This window comes from Microtus oregoni, unplaced genomic scaffold (genome assembly GCF_018167655.1).
Source record: "Microtus oregoni isolate MIOR12 unplaced genomic scaffold, Mior012 000019F_ref0000042, whole genome shotgun sequence".
NCBI lineage: Eukaryota > Metazoa > Chordata > Mammalia > Rodentia > Cricetidae > Microtus > Microtus oregoni.
In genome coordinates this window covers 12,759,709-12,776,826 of record NW_024543078.1, presented here as the reverse complement: position 1 = coordinate 12,776,826, position 17,118 = coordinate 12,759,709, and the positions used below count along the sequence as shown (strand labels likewise).

The 17,118-nt window shown below is 45.0% G+C and overlaps 1 protein-coding gene across 3 annotated transcripts in view; it reads left to right on the top strand.

Annotated features, from left to right (window-relative positions):
• Sptbn1 (spectrin beta, non-erythrocytic 1) overlaps positions 1–17,118 on the top strand; it is a 164,313-nt gene that overhangs the window by 110,230 nt on the left and 36,965 nt on the right. For all 3 annotated transcript variants that reach the window (XM_041668900.1, XM_041668902.1, XM_041668903.1), the window contains 10 exons: positions 2,848–3,021; positions 4,918–5,009; positions 6,751–6,831; positions 7,140–7,255; positions 10,296–10,408; positions 10,966–11,153; positions 12,886–13,003; positions 13,971–14,129; positions 15,134–15,436; positions 16,850–17,003. In XM_041668900.1, the coding sequence (XP_041524834.1) occupies positions 2,848–3,021; positions 4,918–5,009; positions 6,751–6,831; positions 7,140–7,255; positions 10,296–10,408; positions 10,966–11,153; positions 12,886–13,003; positions 13,971–14,129; positions 15,134–15,436; positions 16,850–17,003 (1,498 nt within the window). The remainder of the gene's footprint in view (positions 1–2,847; positions 3,022–4,917; positions 5,010–6,750; positions 6,832–7,139; positions 7,256–10,295; positions 10,409–10,965; positions 11,154–12,885; positions 13,004–13,970; positions 14,130–15,133; positions 15,437–16,849; positions 17,004–17,118) is intronic.

Sequence of the window (17,118 nt, the reverse complement as noted above, 5' to 3'; positions counted from 1 at the left end):
CACTATCACGCTCTGCTCCATGGGAGGCGGGGCGTATCTGTGATTAGTGCATGTGTTGGTTGCACAGTTTTCCTGAAGTCACTTAGTATCTATTCTGGCTTCCTCTTCCCTTAACCAGATCATCGGGCACTTAAAGTTCACCATGCTTGACAATAAGCCCTTCACTCTGAAGTACCTAGCTTGTGTTCTGTAGCTGGAAGTGACTTCGGTGACCACAGAGGTAGATAGATGTCTTTGAAGACATTATAACTCTGGAAATAAGCGAGACCATCCAGCCCTAGCGGGTGTGTGTGGTGATGCAGACTAAGGTATTTCTCAGGGCTGGATCTGTCCAGCATCTTCGTTCTTCTCCCTAAGTAGCTTCAAGATTCATTTGGGTCTCCATGGAGAAAGAGGAGAGGAGGGAATTACTGAGGTGGGGTAGATGGCTTAAGTCTCCTTTCTTCCCTGAGCACCCTGCCAGGGAGTTTCCATTTAAAAACGAAAACATACTAGCTCCAGATTGTTCTTTCCACCTCTACACTCTGGACAGTAAACCCTGCCATTGTGTGCATGCTGTGCTCTGTAAATCCCCGTGTACTACAAAGAGCACTTGTCCACCATGTTTAAGGTCCTGGGTTCAGTCTCCACACAGAAAAATAAGTAAGCTGCATGGGCAGTTGGCAGAGTTAGGGGCCTGGGAGGTGAATAGTGAATACCCCCCCCCCCCCCCCCCCCCGTTCTCTGCTCACAGAAGGCCTTGAGTCCATGTGAAGAAGAAGGAGAATTAGCCCATGGCGACACTGATTCTTTCTCCTTTGGAGTCCAATGGAAGATGGGTCTGGGGTAGGGATGATAATCGTTGGTAAGATTTGGGACAAGAAGGAGTGTCATGGGAGGAGGACCAGGAAAATGAATAAACAGAATGAGAGCTATGAAGGGACGTTGTGAAATTGATTTAGAGAGAGTCAGTGAAAACTTGCATTTTCCTTAGAGGAATTGCCTGCCTGCCTCCAAGAGGCTCCTTGGATCTGAGCCCCATGGGCCTGATGTCCCCCCTACTTTTCCTGACTGTTAGGTGACATGTCCCATCAGTGATCATCCAGGACAGGAATGTGTGTGTTGCCATGGGAATGGCCCCATGCCTCCCTGGAAATCTGATAATCAATGAAGTCGAAGTGGTGTGCTCCTGTCCTTGGTGAACCAGCCACTCCCAAGGGGCAGCTTTGAAGATGGACCCTACCCTATTCCTTTGTGTTCTGCTTTTGTCATTACTTTCCTACTCCTTTGAGAATGTGAAGCATACATATATAAATAGTTCTTAGATTATTTCCCAGATGAGAACTTTTCATTCAGATGGAGATGTATATCCGTCTTGTTTGTAGTCTGTGTTCTCGTGTAACACAGAGATAATGAGCTTGGGGGCCTGGCTGATTACATACCAGTTAGCTGAGTAGACTGCCACCTCGGCAATAAAAGGATAAGAGTAGTCATTGCTCTCAGTCATGGCTGTTGTGAGAACTGAATGTGCTTAGCCGGAGACCACCACATAGAGTATAGACATAGCAGTGCTCTAGAAATGGCAGCTAAGACATCTTCCATATTGGAATCCATGTAAATAGATGAAATCATTGTTACCTCTTGAGAATATTTGTCTGAGTATCATATCACACCTTAAGTACTTGAAAGCCTCTCTGAAATGCATAAAGCACAAGGGAACTGGCGTCCTTTGTTGTGGTGGCTGTCGGACCTGAGGACCCGAGGCCGTGCGTGTTAAGCATGTGCTGCATCGCTGAGCTGAATTCTCAGCCTGTAGTGTTACCGTTACCTTGAGACAAGGTCTCAGTAAGTTGTGTATGCTGGCCTTGAACTTGGGATCTTTTGGCCTCAATTTTAGAGCAGCTGGGAGTTTAGTCATGTGCCACCAGGCCTTGTAAGCTTAGTATGGATTCTCTCTCTCTCCTGTATTGTACTACTAGTAGTATTTAACTTTGCCATGCCTTTCTGTGTTGTTTTGTTGTAAAAGAGGGGTTAGTCATTCACTAAAGATGGGTGAGCATGAAATAAGGGAATGTTTGAAAAGTGTGAGGGTAGTGCAATGAGATGATCAAGTAAATGTCCCTGTAACTTCAAATTTTTTTTATTTTAAATTCTGCTTATATATTTTTATTTTATGTGTATGGATGTTTCTTCTCCATACATTGTCTGTACACCACATTTGTACAGTGCCTACAGAGTCTAGAAATGGATATCAGATCCCCTGGAACTGGAGTCGTAGATCATTGTGACTGGATTCGGATGCTGGGAATTAAACCTGAGTTCTCTATAAGAACAGCCAGTGTTCTTAACGGCTAAGTCATCTCTCAAGGTCCCCAAGTAACATTGTGTATGTGTGAGAATAAGATACAGTAGATGTTTATAGTAAATATGGCAGGAATGTTTAAAATGTTTCCCTTCCAATGACTTCTTTTCCATTTTGATATAATTGTAAAATGAACAGACATTTAAGGTATTTAGATGCCTGGTCCCTGTCCGTCTGCCCTTCCCCTCTCTCCTACTTTCTGTCCTCATAAAACTAGCTCTCCAAAATTCTGATCTGAGGATATGTCCCATTTTCATCTGAAGCCAGTCTTAGGAAATGGCTCAGCCTAGCAGCAGCAACCTGTTGTTACATGTAATACGCTCAAATGATCCTCACCAATATCTTTGTAGATGGCAGCGGTAGCCGAGACTCGGTGAAATCGGACCAAATGAGTGCATACAAATTTCAGTTTGGGTTTGGGTGCTAAGCAGGTGTGATTCAGGGTAATCCTCAGGAGTCATCTCTGCCCACTGGATGAACTTTCTCCACCTCTGTTCTGGTTCTAGCCTAAACCCACGAAGGGACGGATGCGCATCCACTGTCTGGAGAATGTAGACAAGGCTCTTCAGTTCCTGAAGGAGCAGAGAGTCCATCTTGAGAACATGGGTTCCCATGACATTGTGGATGGGAACCACCGGCTGACCCTCGGCCTCATCTGGACCATCATCCTGCGCTTCCAGGTAAGGAGCTTTGCTCAGGAGGCTGCGGCTTTCCACGCACGAGCTTCCTATGAACAGGGCCCCCTAGAGAGACTGGGCTGCTGCCACCCTGGAGGATTGTCAGCTGCCACGTTCTGCATTTCACTGCTCCTGACAATCTTGACTTTCCTATCAGACAGACCTCAGTGACATGGGGTTCCGAGGGCACAGCCTGGTACCTCTGAACATCGAACCTCTGCCATTTGGCTTTCAGTTGCAAAGGTCAAGCTATGTGACTGGTGCTGGCCTGGACGTCACTGAATTGTGACCGACCGTGTGGTCTAGGGGCTCTGCTTTCACCTTCTCGCCTTCCTTTGGGTATGAAGGAGCAGGAGGGAGGAGCCAAAGGCCCGTGTGTTTAAACGGGTTGTGATTAATGTGGTGCGCCTCCAGGCGTGGAGGCTCTGGGTGTAGGCACTCTCAAGGTCATTTCATGCCACTCCCCTGACCTTGGTTGTGAAGTTCAGTTCAGGCTGCCTTGGGTGAGCACAGGCCTGCAGTGTTAGGGAGAAGCCTCTGTTTAGGCCTGGCTTAGTCTCCAGGCACGTGTTTTGTGTTCAGGCTCTTAAAACTTCTTACCCTCGCGTCAGGTTACTCTATAAACATCCTCCAGCAGTCCTGTCTCCTGCAGGACTGTGTCCTTGTGCTTCTCTTTCCTGTTTTCACCCTTTGATAAAGACCTGTTGATGCTTCTGAGTAAGGAAAAATCTCACACAAAGGGGAGGGAAAGAAAAATGAAAAATCAAAATTTTATCTGTCTTAGTTTTCCTGTTCAAACTCTGAGACCATCCTGTGATCAATGCTTTTTCCTTCTCTGTTGCCATTCTGAGATTAGGCTTCGGTTTCACAGGGTTCTGGGTGTCTCTGTGTGGGAGGGAAAGGTACAGAGGGGACTGTCATCTGTCTTCACTGCCACCGTTGAGAAAGCATCTCAGTAATTCAGATTCCCAGGGCCCAGTTCCAGAGATTCTAACTAAGTAGGCTAAGCGAATTACTGTTGAAGATGCCATCTGTTGCTTTGGCATGTGGTGTTGGGAACGTGGAAGGGCAGTTTGATTGTGGCCCCATGACAGTGGGCGAGTGCCCATGTCAGGAGCTGTTATTCATAGCCATTTTCAAATTCTCAGAGTGAACTGAGCTGATTGAACAGTGACTGTCAGCGTACGCTTTCTGTACTTCAGCCTGCTAAAACAAGCTTCCTCCTCCCGAGGGGAGACGCTGGGCTGCTGGCACTACTGCATGGCCGGCAGTGTGGGTAGCTGGCACTGTGCAGTTTCTCTCACTAGCTTTATTTTATTGAATCATTACTTGTATTGCCACCGCCTTCCCAAATTCAGTTGGGGGGGGGGAGCACAGAAGATAGTTGGAGCATTTATCTAAAATCATATAACTGATAGGTACCTCTTAATCCAAGAACTGAAACTCTGAGCAGACCCGGTAGAACTTGTTCAGATTGACCTTGATGCCATTAGACCAGGCTTCGTGTCTGATGCTGAGCTTGTTTGTGACCTAGAGCATGTGGAAGCATACATAGCAGGTAAACAGGTTCTGTCTTAGAGTTTAGGGCAGTTTTCAGGACTATGCATGTAGTGCCTCCTGCTTTCTATGAGAAGCCACCAAGCTAGCTTGCAGCTAGAAAGATGAGTCCCTAGGGGCATAGAGGGGCATATATGATCTTACTAGATGCTAGGGAGGTATTCAGGTGACCAACCACTCATCCCTCTGGCTTCGTGTATAGACTAGGAAACCTAGTTCTGGAGGAGTTTGGGGTGACCCTGACAGTTTACTTACATTTAAAGCTAATAGTCTGCAGGGTAAGACTTTGATCTCAGTGGCCATCGGGACAATGACTTGGGCGTTTGTGTAATCTCTCCTTAGATCCAGGATATCAGTGTGGAGACTGAAGATAACAAAGAGAAAAAGTCTGCCAAGGATGCTCTGCTGCTGTGGTGCCAGATGAAGACAGCTGGGTGAGTGTGAGCGCCAAGGGCGCCGGGCATCTCCCGGGATCAAGTTCCCCCGTGGGCATCACTCGAAGGTGCTGACAAGTGTCTCCTTCATGGCTCCCATTGAGAAGCCTGTGAACACGTAAACAGTTGGTATGTTGACATGTCAGCTGGCTGTCAGGGTGGAAGGGGTTCCAGTTATCAGTTGCTTTCAGAGATCCTTACATCTTAAATTATAAAATTGGGGGAGCATTTCTAAGAAGCACTCCCATTTACTTTTTCCCTTTAGTTAGAAGCAGTTACCGTGAAGCCTGCCCTGGTTTCCTTACACCCAGCCTGGAGGTGCTTTCTCATAGCACTGCAGCTTTTGTTGCTTGTTGACATTTTGTGAATTTTAGCTAATATTAAACCGGTAAAGTGGGTCTAGAAAAATGCCTCAGCAGGTAAAAGCACTCATTGCTTTATCAGAAGACCTAGGCTCTGTTTCCAGCACACACAGCAGGTGGCTCAAAACTGCTGGAACTCCAGCTCCTTCGGGTTTCTGTGGTCCCCTTCATGTCCGTGGTGCATAGAAACTCACACACACACACACACACACACACACACACACACACACACACAAAAATCCTGTAAAGCATTGATAAAATTATTTTAGAGTTCTTGGTTCTTAATGAGAACCAGTTCTTTATCAGATTAATTAGTGGGTTATTCTCAAAACTGCCCTACTATGGGGCTGGTGAGATGGCTTAGGGGAATAAAGTACCGTAAAGGTACTTGCTGTCAAGCTCGATGACCTGAGTTAGATCCTAGGGGACCTACATGATGGGAGGAGAGAACTCATTCCCACAAGTATCCTCCGTCCCTCTTCCCCCGAAAAGAAACAATCCAATCACGTAGCTAGATGAATGTAAAATTTTTAAAAGGAAAACCTCTCCATTACCCGTACATGTGAGCAATGACTGTTGAACATGAGACCTATAAAATGCTTATATTTAGCGCAGGTTCTCACCTTTCTACTGCGTGACCCCTTAATGCAGTTCCTCATGTTGCCATGACCTCCAGCCATAGAATTATTTTCATTGCTCCTTCATAACTGCAATTTTGCTACTGTGGTAGATTATAATGTAAATATCTGGTATGCGGGATGTCTGACATGTGACCCCCAACAGGTAGAGATCCGTTGTTATAACTACTAAGCAGATGAAAGCAAGGGTGACCCTTTGTGCAACCACAGATACAAGGCTACCAGTGATTAATATGGTGTAAAGCAGCCAGTTCATTAGAGGCCAGCTTCAAACAGAAAGGTCTTCTAGGGAAGCTCTTATTTCAGAAAACACCAGTTCAAGAGAGCTGATTATCACTCAGTCCTAGCCAGCTTTGTCCCAGTGGTATAGGAATTCAGATCCCAGAGAAATGGGTCCTGAAGCCCTGGCAAGTGGACTACAAAGCCACGGGAAGCAAAAGGCTATGAACACCAAGATAACGGTCACTTGAGTAAAAATAATGTTTTAGATTTAGAGCGTAGTTCACATCTTTCATGGAATTGAATTAACAAACAGATGTAGAGACACACAACTTATTTTTATTTCATAGCAAACTGATTTTAAGGGGACATATGCTTAGACTTAAATTGTTCTTGCTGATATATGACCTTGAGTTTGCCGTGAACACAGGGTTTGTTTTTTTTGTTTTTTAAACATTTAGCAGAAGCATAAACCTGTATTTGGTAATTCTGTTGCTTTGTCTTGTGCTCTGTCTTTGGCAGGTACCCAAATGTCAACATTCACAACTTCACCACGAGCTGGAGGGATGGTATGGCCTTCAATGCACTGATACACAAACACCGGTAAGTCTGTTGCCGTGTTTTCCTAGGGCAGATCTGGATGTGTGACTTGGATACTGTGCCAGGGTGGAAATCCCTGCGTTCATATGGAAAGAATGTGCGGGTTCACTTCATTATCCTTCATTTGCCTGATAAACTTTAAAGGTGATTGTGCAAAAACCAGGCATCACTGCTGGGTGATAATATGATACTATAATTTTACTCCACTAAGTGTTGATTTTAACATTTCTGGAGCAATTGTCATGTCTCATTAGACACTTGAATTATTTCCAAAGCATAATTTTTTGGTGTCCCACTGTCATTCTGTATAGGCCTGACCTGATAGATTTTGATAAACTGAAGAAATCCAATGCACACTACAACCTGCAAAATGCATTTAACCTGGCAGAGCAGCACCTTGGCCTCACTAAACTGTTAGACCCTGAAGGTAAGGACCCATGATGTAAAAGGTTAAATAAAGTCATCTTGTGTTGGGGCACTCTGTGTCTGCAGCATGCCTTGAAGTACCAAAGCAAGGGGAGCTTTAAAATTCCAGTAGTTGCTTGAGGGTTTGTGGGATGGGTTACCTCTAACAGGTTTGAAAGATGGGTTCAAGAGACAGGGGGCATGGGCAAAGGTGAATACCCAGAAAGGAAGGCAAGTTTGCTGATTGAGGGATTGTATGGGAACAGTGTAAAGAACACCCACGGCCTTTACTCTGCAGGCTAAATATCAAACCTTTGACTGTCTGGTAGACAGTAGGGTATCATTGGAGAGTCTCTGCACCCGTGTTTGCAGAGACAGCCTAGCATAGGCACTGGGAGTGCTTGTTGACTGTCTTCATGGGGATGTGTACTGAGAGTAGGTGGAGATGATTGAGAACAAGGACACTCTTAAGATGCTGGAGTTAAATAAGGAAGGGAGTCTGTGAGTGGATGAGACAGTAGCACAGTTATTTTTCCCTAAATATTTTTTTATTTAAAAGGTTTTTTTCATTTTACATACCTACCACAGTTGCCCCCCCCCTCCCTTCTTCCCACTCCTCTCTCACCTTCTCCCCCCACAACTCCCCACATCCTTTCCTCAAGGGTGAGGCCTCCTATAGGGAGTCAACAAAGTCTGGCATGTCAAGTTGAGGCAGGACCAAACCCTTCCCCCTTGTATCAAGGCTGAGCAAGGTATCCCTCCATAGGGAATGGTCTCCAAAAAAACCAGTTCATGTCCAGGGATAAGTCCTGGTCCCACTGCCAGTAGCCTCACAGACAGCCCAAGCCACAGAACTGTCACCCATATTCAGAGGGCCTAGTTCAGTCCTATGCAGGTTCCCCAGCTGTCAGTCCAGAGTCAGTGAGCTCCCTCTGGCTCAGGTCAGCTGTTTCTGTGGGTTTTCCCATTGTCATCTTGACTCCTTAGTAGCACAGTTTTTCTTATGTCTGACTGTAGATATCACATCTGTGTGGAACTGATGGCTAGTGTCTGGGTCCCTGCAGTAGTCAAAGCCTGTCTTTAGATGACCAAGCTGATCTCTCTAAGGAAGCCTATTAAATCCTCGTTTCTCGGTCCCAGTACAGTGTGAAACTTCAGAAAAACTTTTTCTAATTTTGAGAAATATTTAAAATATAATGGGATTATTTAGTTTCTAATGCTAGAGGCTCACAGATTCTCTCTTCTGTAAAGCACATATTAGACAAAAATGTGTGTATGTGAAAGTTGAAAGTTCTTATAAATATAGAATAGGAAGTTGAACTCTCCAAGGGGGTCTTGAGGTCATGAGACTGCCAAACTGTTTGCTTGCTCTTCTCCAGTGCATAAGATTTACTACAGGAAGCCAAGATAAAATTATCTTTGCACTAATCTATTAAGTGATTCCTTGAGGTAAACAGAAAGCTGAAATTCCTTGAGCTATGATCGGTCTTCATTAACACGTTCCCTGATGTCACGTTTCCGCAGGTCTAGCTCTTTGTAATTTTACAGTGAGCCTCTTTTTTCCCTCCTATCACACAGACTTTTTATTAACTCATTCATTAATCTTTTTGATGACCAACCAGTATAAAAGAGACTGTTATTTCTCAGATCACAAGACTGGAGCTAAAACAGTATCTGATGTCTCCTGTGGCTCTGATCTTGATCACTAGTTGTCCTATGTTCTAAGGGATAGCAATTAAAATGTGTTCAGAGACTAGTTGGGAAGTTTTTGCTTGTAACTCCTTTCAGGTACATCAACATTTTGTGCTTACTAAATTGGATGCAGTACACACACACACGCACGCACGCACACTAATGGGGATGATGAGACCCAGGACCTGTCCTATGGGGACACCAGCTGCAGTCTGGCTCTTGGTCCCATTGGTGCCAGTGACAGAAGGGCTGGGAGTACCTTACCCTGTGCTCTGGGGTTCTAATGTTTAAAACACTGGGCTGCTTAAAAAATAAAAATAAGGATACACGTGGAATATGTATTGAAAAAGAACCCTACAGAACTGTTAAGAAATTTACTTCTATGTGTCTTTTAATCTGTCCTAGGTTGAGTATTCCTCTCCACATACCCTTCCTGAGACTTGTCATTTTCATCCGTGTGTCTCCTTACTCAGTGAATACACGTTAACCACCCACTTACAGGAAAACCCAGTAGGAACTGGGGAGGTAGTATGGTGTAAGATGTCTACAGTATGTTTCAACCCTTTAGGATTGAGGCTTGTGATTGTGTATCCATACAAGTAGAGTCCCAAGGCAGGAAGAACACTAATTTCACCACAAGAATGAGAAATGTCCATGTAACCCCGAGCTGCTCCTTTTGAGCCAGATAGTAAGGAACGCAGGTATGTCAGAAAGTAGGGGCACACAGGAAGAAGGGTGAAGAGGCATATTCTCTGTGGAATTAGAAACATTTGCTATAGTGCTTGGCACTTAGAAGAAACCTCATAAATATTTGAAGGAAGGATGAGGGAATGCAAAGAACAGCTACAGCAAGATAAGAAGAGTTAAAGGGACCGTGCTTCGCTTATACTGAAGGGCACTTTTATGTTCATGTTTCTGGAAGGTCAGCCTGGGTTCAGTGAGTGGGGCAACAGAAGCCCAGTGAGGAAGCCTTTTTTTTTTTTTAGGTGAACAGGAAGGCCTGAATTGTGACATTAAGAATTCCATCTCTAACTGGATATTGTTAAAAGGAGACAAAGATGTCCAGAGAGGACTGTGCCATAGGCCGAGATGGGGTGTCTAACCACAAGCCAGTTTGGTGTTAGGGGATGAGGGTTGGGTGAGGAAATAATCATGCCCTCTGCAGAAGGCCTTTCGTGGATATCCTGTGGTAAATGATCCTGTGGTTTGCTTCCTTCTGCATTCTGGTATTAGTGGTGCGACGGCAGAGTTTTCAAAGACTAAGCAGTCTCTGGCTGTTAAGTACTGCTAGACAGTTGTTCCACTTGCTGCTGCTGCCCCGGAGGTTGCTCGGTGAGTGGCGCCTGCAGCCAAGCCCTTTCTGGTTACAGATATCAGCGTGGACCACCCTGATGAGAAGTCTATCATCACCTATGTGGTGACCTACTACCACTACTTCTCCAAGATGAAGGCCTTGGCTGTGGAAGGAAAGCGGATTGGGAAGGTGAGCTTACACGAACGTAGTAACTTGCATGCATCGGAAGTTAGCTCCCTTCTGCCTCCGTGCCCTCCCCTTTGCCAGTGGTAAGCAGTTCTTAATAGTGGCCTCTGCCAGGAGCAGAAAGGAGGTAGAATCCTCATTTTTCCAAAGGGTAATGAGAAGTAGAGCAATAGTAGTAATCTCTAGGAAGGGAATTGAGGAGGGATGTTAGACACAAACCTCTTTCCTCACCCTTGACAGGAAATTAACTGTTGAAAATCTAGCAAAATTGGCTCTACCATAGTCATGAAATCCTACTCCCCATGATCTAAAGAGCCTCAGTCTCGGGCCTTTTTCATCTCAGATGGGCAAAGTTCACCTGCTTTTTTTGGTTTGTTCCTTTTGTTCTGGTCCTCTCCCTGCACCCCAACCCAAAGGCCTCTGGAGGTTAAAATGCTTCTGCCAAGGAACAGACTGTGGGAAAGCTAGTCATGTAGCATGCGCTGTTTCATGTGGAAACATTGGCGCCTTCTCCTCAACCAGTGACATCTGCGTATCGGTTTCCTAACTTTTCATTACAGGTGCTCGACAATGCTATTGAGACAGAGAAAATGATTGAGAAGTATGAGTCACTTGCCTCTGACCTTCTGGAGTGGATTGAACAAACCATCATCATCCTGAACAATCGCAAGTTTGCTAATTCACTGGTTGGGGTCCAGCAGCAGCTTCAGGCGTTCAACACTTACCGCACAGTGGAGAAACCACCTAAGTAAGGGCAGATGGTTAGCTATTGTCATTCCTAAGGGAGGAGAGATGGCAGCACCAAACGACACTTGTGTTCTGACTTCCACAAGCCTCTTAAGTCAGTCCTATTTTCCCCCTCGGTCTCCCCTGAGCTCTGTCTTGAAGACTGTACCATTCACAGAGGATATGTAAGACCCTGAGGCTGATACAGGTCCTCAGTCCCGTCTTCAAAATCCTTGCACTGAATATTTTTTTTACATTTTAGAAAAGTAACACACTGAAGCCAGGTGTGCTGGCACACGCCTATAGTTTCAGCACTCGGAGGGAGCTCTTGTCAGGAGGGTCCCGAGTTCAGGTTTACTCGGACCACTTAGCAAGAGCTTGTCTCAGAAAAAAAAAAAGAAAAAGAAAAGTTAGTATATATATTGATATAGTGCATGTTGTAAAACCCTGGGTGGGCCTGAGAAAATACCCTGTTATCAAGTCTGAGGTAGCATTAATATTGTGTTAGATAAAGACGATCATTGCATATCAGTTGAGATCAAGTTTTGCTCCCTAAAAAAGTTGATTTTTCTTTCCTTTTTCAAGTGTGTATGTGATGTGTGCACCACATGTGTTTGCAAATGCACAGCTGTATGCACGCTCAGAGGTGTCCTGCTCTCTTGCTCCGCTTTATACACTTAAGACCGGGTCTTTGAAGGAGCCTGAATCTGGGCCAGCAGTAATCCTTCTGCCGTGTGTCACTGTCACCCTCCGCTAGTTCATCAGCAGAGCCTTGCCAGCTCTTAATGCGAGTGCTGGATCTGAGCTTGCTCTTTATGCTCGCACAGTGCTCCTACTTGCTGAACCACCTCTCCAAACCCGCTCATGTAATTTTAAGTTTAGTATTTTAATATAATTGTTAAGTAAGGACTATGAACTGCATCTCTTGTTTATTACCAAAGTCCTTTTTATTTCTTCTGAAAATTCAGTTGTGAGTTCTTTGGTGGTGGAGGTCTCTGGAACCCACTGAAAATTTAGATTAGATATTTAGAATAATTATTGCTGATTTTTTTTCATCCACCTCTCTCTCTTATTGAAGTAAATTTATTGTCTAGGGGCCTTGAAAGTTGATTCTCAACTTTCCTACTGCTGTGACCCTTTAATATAGTTCATGTTGTGGTGACCCCAACCATAAAATTATTCTTGTTGTTACTTCATAACTGTGTTTTCGTTACTGTTATTAATCATAATGTAAGTACTTGATATGCATGATATCTGATAAGGCAACCCCTGGGAAAGGGGAGTTGCAGCTTACAGGTTGAGAATCACTGTTCTAGGTTATTAAAAATTGTAGTACTCGCCAGGTGGTGGTGGTACTCGCCTCTAATCCCAGCAGTCGGGAGCTAGAGGCAGGTGGATCTTTGTAAGTGCGAGGCCAGTCTGGTCTATAGCCAGGACAGGCCCCAAACCCACAGAGAAACCCTGTCTCAACAACAACAATAACAAAAATCTGTGCCCTTGATGTCCTCAAATATAAAAACAATAAACAGCCACAAAACGATGCCACAGTTGCAGAGTTCTTAAGGACCGACCAGCTGACTAACCTGTTGCTGTCTCACTAATACAAACATTACATAATCAGACCAGAGATATCTGGATTTAAAGTTTCATGACCGTGTGAAATAGACTTTTTTTCTAATAGGAAGTGGATTTTCATTCATTCATTCTTGGAAGAACAAGGTGCAGTAATGAATATGACTGTTTTCTCTACTCAGGTTCACCGAGAAGGGGAACTTGGAGGTGCTGCTTTTCACAATTCAGAGCAAGATGAGAGCTAATAATCAGAAGGTCTACATGCCCCGAGAAGGGAAGCTCATCTCTGATATCAACAAGGTGACGCTAACCCACGTGGCCGTGTTTTGGTTATCCCATCCAGCAGGCTTCAGCTTCTCTCTGCTTGGTTATGTAGGAGTGCAGGACAATGCAAGGCTCACTCCCAGCATCCCTCCCTGTTGATGCCAGGGATAGCCAAAGGTCTAGCAAAGAGCTGTGGTAGGTTAGTCCACTGGAGCTCTACGGGCCGTGCTAAGACTTTGTCAGCAGCCTTGGTTCGGGGTCACCTTGTTACCCAGATACCCCGTTTAATCCCTCATCCATGAGAGGCGGTGAACTCAGACGTCTTCACATGACATGGAGGGGAACTGGAAACTTGATTCCACGTTCTTGGCATCTCTGCAGGTCGTGGGCTTTGGGTGCTGTTTGCCTCCTCAGAGACGCTGTCAGACCAGCTGTTTTGTCTGGTGTGCCTGCAAGTATAGACTTGTACTGTGGGTATTATTCCCGAAGGAAAATTAGAGAAATCTAGAACTCTGTTCATTTGCACACAGAGTCCTTTGAGCAGTCAGTGTTTGGGATTATTTTAAAGCATGAAGTAAGACATTTTCAGGAATGAATTTATGTGGAATTTTGAAAGAACAATTCAGGCATGTGAATTTTGAAAATGTGACGTGAATGCAAGTAGATGGAAGGGGTGAATAAGATTTCTAGTATGCTTGCCCTAAGGAAAGTCGGTTTGTTTCTTTCATATCTGAGTTATTTGGAAGTTACAGTTATATTGCTCCTTATCCCATAACTGTTTTGTTTTCCAAGCTTATGACACAGGATCTTTTTGGCTTTGATAAGGAAGTGTTCCCATAACGCTATGTTGAGAGAGAAAAATATCTTTTTCTCCAGGGTAGAAAAGGAATTTCCCTTTCAAATTCTTTTATCCTTTCAACAAATAATTAGCTATTGCTATAGCCAAGGATGGTTCCTTGATCATTACAGAAAACCTTTTTTTTTTCTCCCCCTACTTCTGCAGGCCTGGGAAAGACTGGAAAAAGCAGAACACGAGCGAGAACTGGCCCTGCGGAATGAGCTCATAAGGCAGGAAAAACTGGAACAGCTCGCCCGCAGATTCGATCGCAAGGCAGCTATGAGGGAGACGTGGCTGAGCGAAAACCAGCGACTGGTGTCTCAGGTTCTGTCCCGATTACTAATGCCAGTTTTTCTTTTTTCTTTTTTTTTTTTTTTTTTGACATGGAAGAAACTAGCAATTTTATTTAGATTTTGAGAATTTCGTGTGAGAATTTGTATCAATTTCCCCCTTCCTATCTTCCCTCCAAATTTCCTTGTGCCATTTTCATTTTTCTCAAATTTATGAACTCTTATGTTTAAACACACACACATACACATACGTGTGTGCACATGTACTGATGTACACACACAAAATTAACCCATTGAGTTCATTCAGTGTTGGTCATATGTGTGTTAAGGGCTTGTGACTCGGGGGCTTGTCCCTGGAGAAGACCGATTCTCCCTCTTTTACCAATTGCTATCATTGCCTATAGCTCTTCATGTTGGTAGTTTGGATGAGTCTAGGAATTTTAATGCCAGTTTTTCTGAAGTAGCCAAGAAACACTGACCCACCGCAAGAGGCCCAGGAGCACAGGACGTACTTATCAACATCCAGTACCGTGAAGTTGCTGGCCAGGAGCTTTTTATTTCCCCCCCAGAGAGGATGTTTAACATTTCTGATACGCTTTCTTGTCTGTTTGTCTAATTTCTCTTAGACTTGGAAGCAACTCAGGCAGTTTGTTAGAGCCATTGAGTGTACGAATCCTTCATGGTCGTGTAAGCTTGCTCCTTTCTCTCAACGCTTGACCAGCCAGCCCGGCAAGGCAGTGAGATTGTTTTTCCCCCCAGCTTTTCCCCCCAGGCTTGACAGATTCCCACCCGCATCAGTATCTTAAGTCGGGTGCTGACTATAAGTCAGGCCCTTCTGTAAAGTGAGAGGTTGCTGATGTGTTTGCTCTTAGGAAGACATTTGAACTCAGCCAGGTCCTGAGAAAGTGAGAAAGCAATGAGGGAGGAGACTGCAGTGACAGAGTAGGCTTGCATACTGTGTCTGTCTGCGCCCCCAGCTCCACCCCTTCTGTTCTGACTAGGTGACTTAACGATTCTTCTCATTGTATTTCTCCCTAGGACAACTTTGGATTTGACCTTCCCGCAGTTGAGGCCGCCACCAAAAAGCACGAGGCCATTGAGACAGACATTGCTGCATATGAAGAGCGTGTCCAGGCTGTGGTGGCCGTGGCCAGGGAACTTGAAGCAGAGAACTACCATGACATCAAGCGCATTACGGCAAGGAAGGACAATGTCATCCGGCTCTGGGAGTACTTGCTGGAATTGCTCAGGGCCAGGAGGCAGCGTCTTGAGATGAACCTGGGGCTGCAAAAGATATTCCAGGAAATGCTTTACATTATGGACTGGATGGACGAAATGAAGGTAACTCTTGACTAAAGGAAAGTAGGGGTGGCCGGAGCCCATTCAGCCAGACGTTTTCTTTGCGGGAGTCAAGCACTAGGACCCTTTGTCAGCCCCACGCTTCTGCAGAGCCAGAGTGCAGCTACATTGCTCCCGAGTTTATAAATGAGACAAGCCCTGTGGAAAAGTTGTGACAAAGACCACTTCATAGCCAAGATCTGTTGCAGCGACTCAGATCTATCTTCACTATATTCCAGTGAGAGACTCAAATCTGTGATTCTTTTCTCACTGTTAACTTGGTCTTTTTGTGCATTAGTAACACTGTTGAGGAGCGCGTATGCAGACGGGAGGGCGATGGTAAGCAGAGGCCATGGTCTGGGAAGCCAAGCTTCAGGTCTTTAGTGCTCTTTCGCTTTACCTCCTTTGAAGCTTCCTTCCTCATCGTTCACCAGAGCTGATACTTTGTCTCCTGGCCCATGAGAAGTTGGGAGTGTGGTAAAATGGTACAGGCTGGGAGGCAGGATGATAATGGTTGTCATGCCGCTGTGTGGTTTCTCCTCCATTGCTGGCAGCTCTGAGCCTAAAGTCACGCCGTTGTTCCACAACCCTGTGCCTGTTGGTTTCTTCTGATGCAAACTGTAGAGCGTCATCTCTTTTTGCAGTTCTTGAGCTGAAAGGCTTTTATCCTTGAGAAGAGAATAGTGTTTAGACAGTGCTCTTTCCTCTCAGAATACTGTGCTCCTCCCAGAAGAGAGCTCTGTCTCTGAACGTCAGTTTTAACTGTGTCTTCTTAACTCTTGAGCCGTGGTGACAGGGACCAGGTCAGCTGGTTGCTATCAATTTCCCTCCGCTGTCGTCCCACACTTAAGTGTTCTAAGGTTTTGTCTTCTCTGACGCCTTAAAAAAAGAAATGTTTATAAAGTTTAGCAGAGAAGTGTTTTTCATTTTACAAATCGTGATATGCACACTAGAAATTAAGAGTGAAATAGAAATTTTATCTGGAGGCGATGTGAAGTGATAAATGGGAGAAAAGTGATGATGTAGTAGCGAACTATAGTCTCCTTGCTGAGTAAAGAAGTGGCACCTGACCATTTAAATGTGTGGTGTACATGCTTTTAAGTAGATTCTCCTATTGATTACATAAGGGCATGCCAATAAGCTCTTGAGTGTGTGTGCGGCTTTCTGTTTTGTATTTTTTAATGTGATTTTCATTTGTTTTTGCCAAGGTGGTTGGTCCTTAGTTACCTAGTCTCTTGTGATAGAGGTCTTCTGTTAGTGTTGTTCTGACCTACTGGACCTTGTCTTGTCCAAAGGTGGCCAGTCCAAGCCAGAGGGAAGGTACATCGAGAATGCTGGTCTCTTGTTCAGAGGTGAAGGTACGCTGCAATCAGAGCTGTACTCATAGGTGCCGTTTCTCTTGCCGTTTGTGCACAGGTGCTATTGCTGTCCCAAGACTACGGCAAACACTTGCTTGGTGTAGAGGACTTGTTACAGAAGCATGCCCTGGTTGAAGCCGACATTGCAATCCAAGCAGAGCGGGTAAGAGGTGTGAACGCCTCTGCCCAGAAGTTTGCAACAGATGGGGAAGGTAAGAGTGGACTGTTCTAAATTACCTCCTTGACAGTAGACAGGCATCTCTGGAGTGCAACCGTTGTGTGTGGTGATGGGACTTGTAAGTTACTACAGCAGCGTAGGTTTCTGGA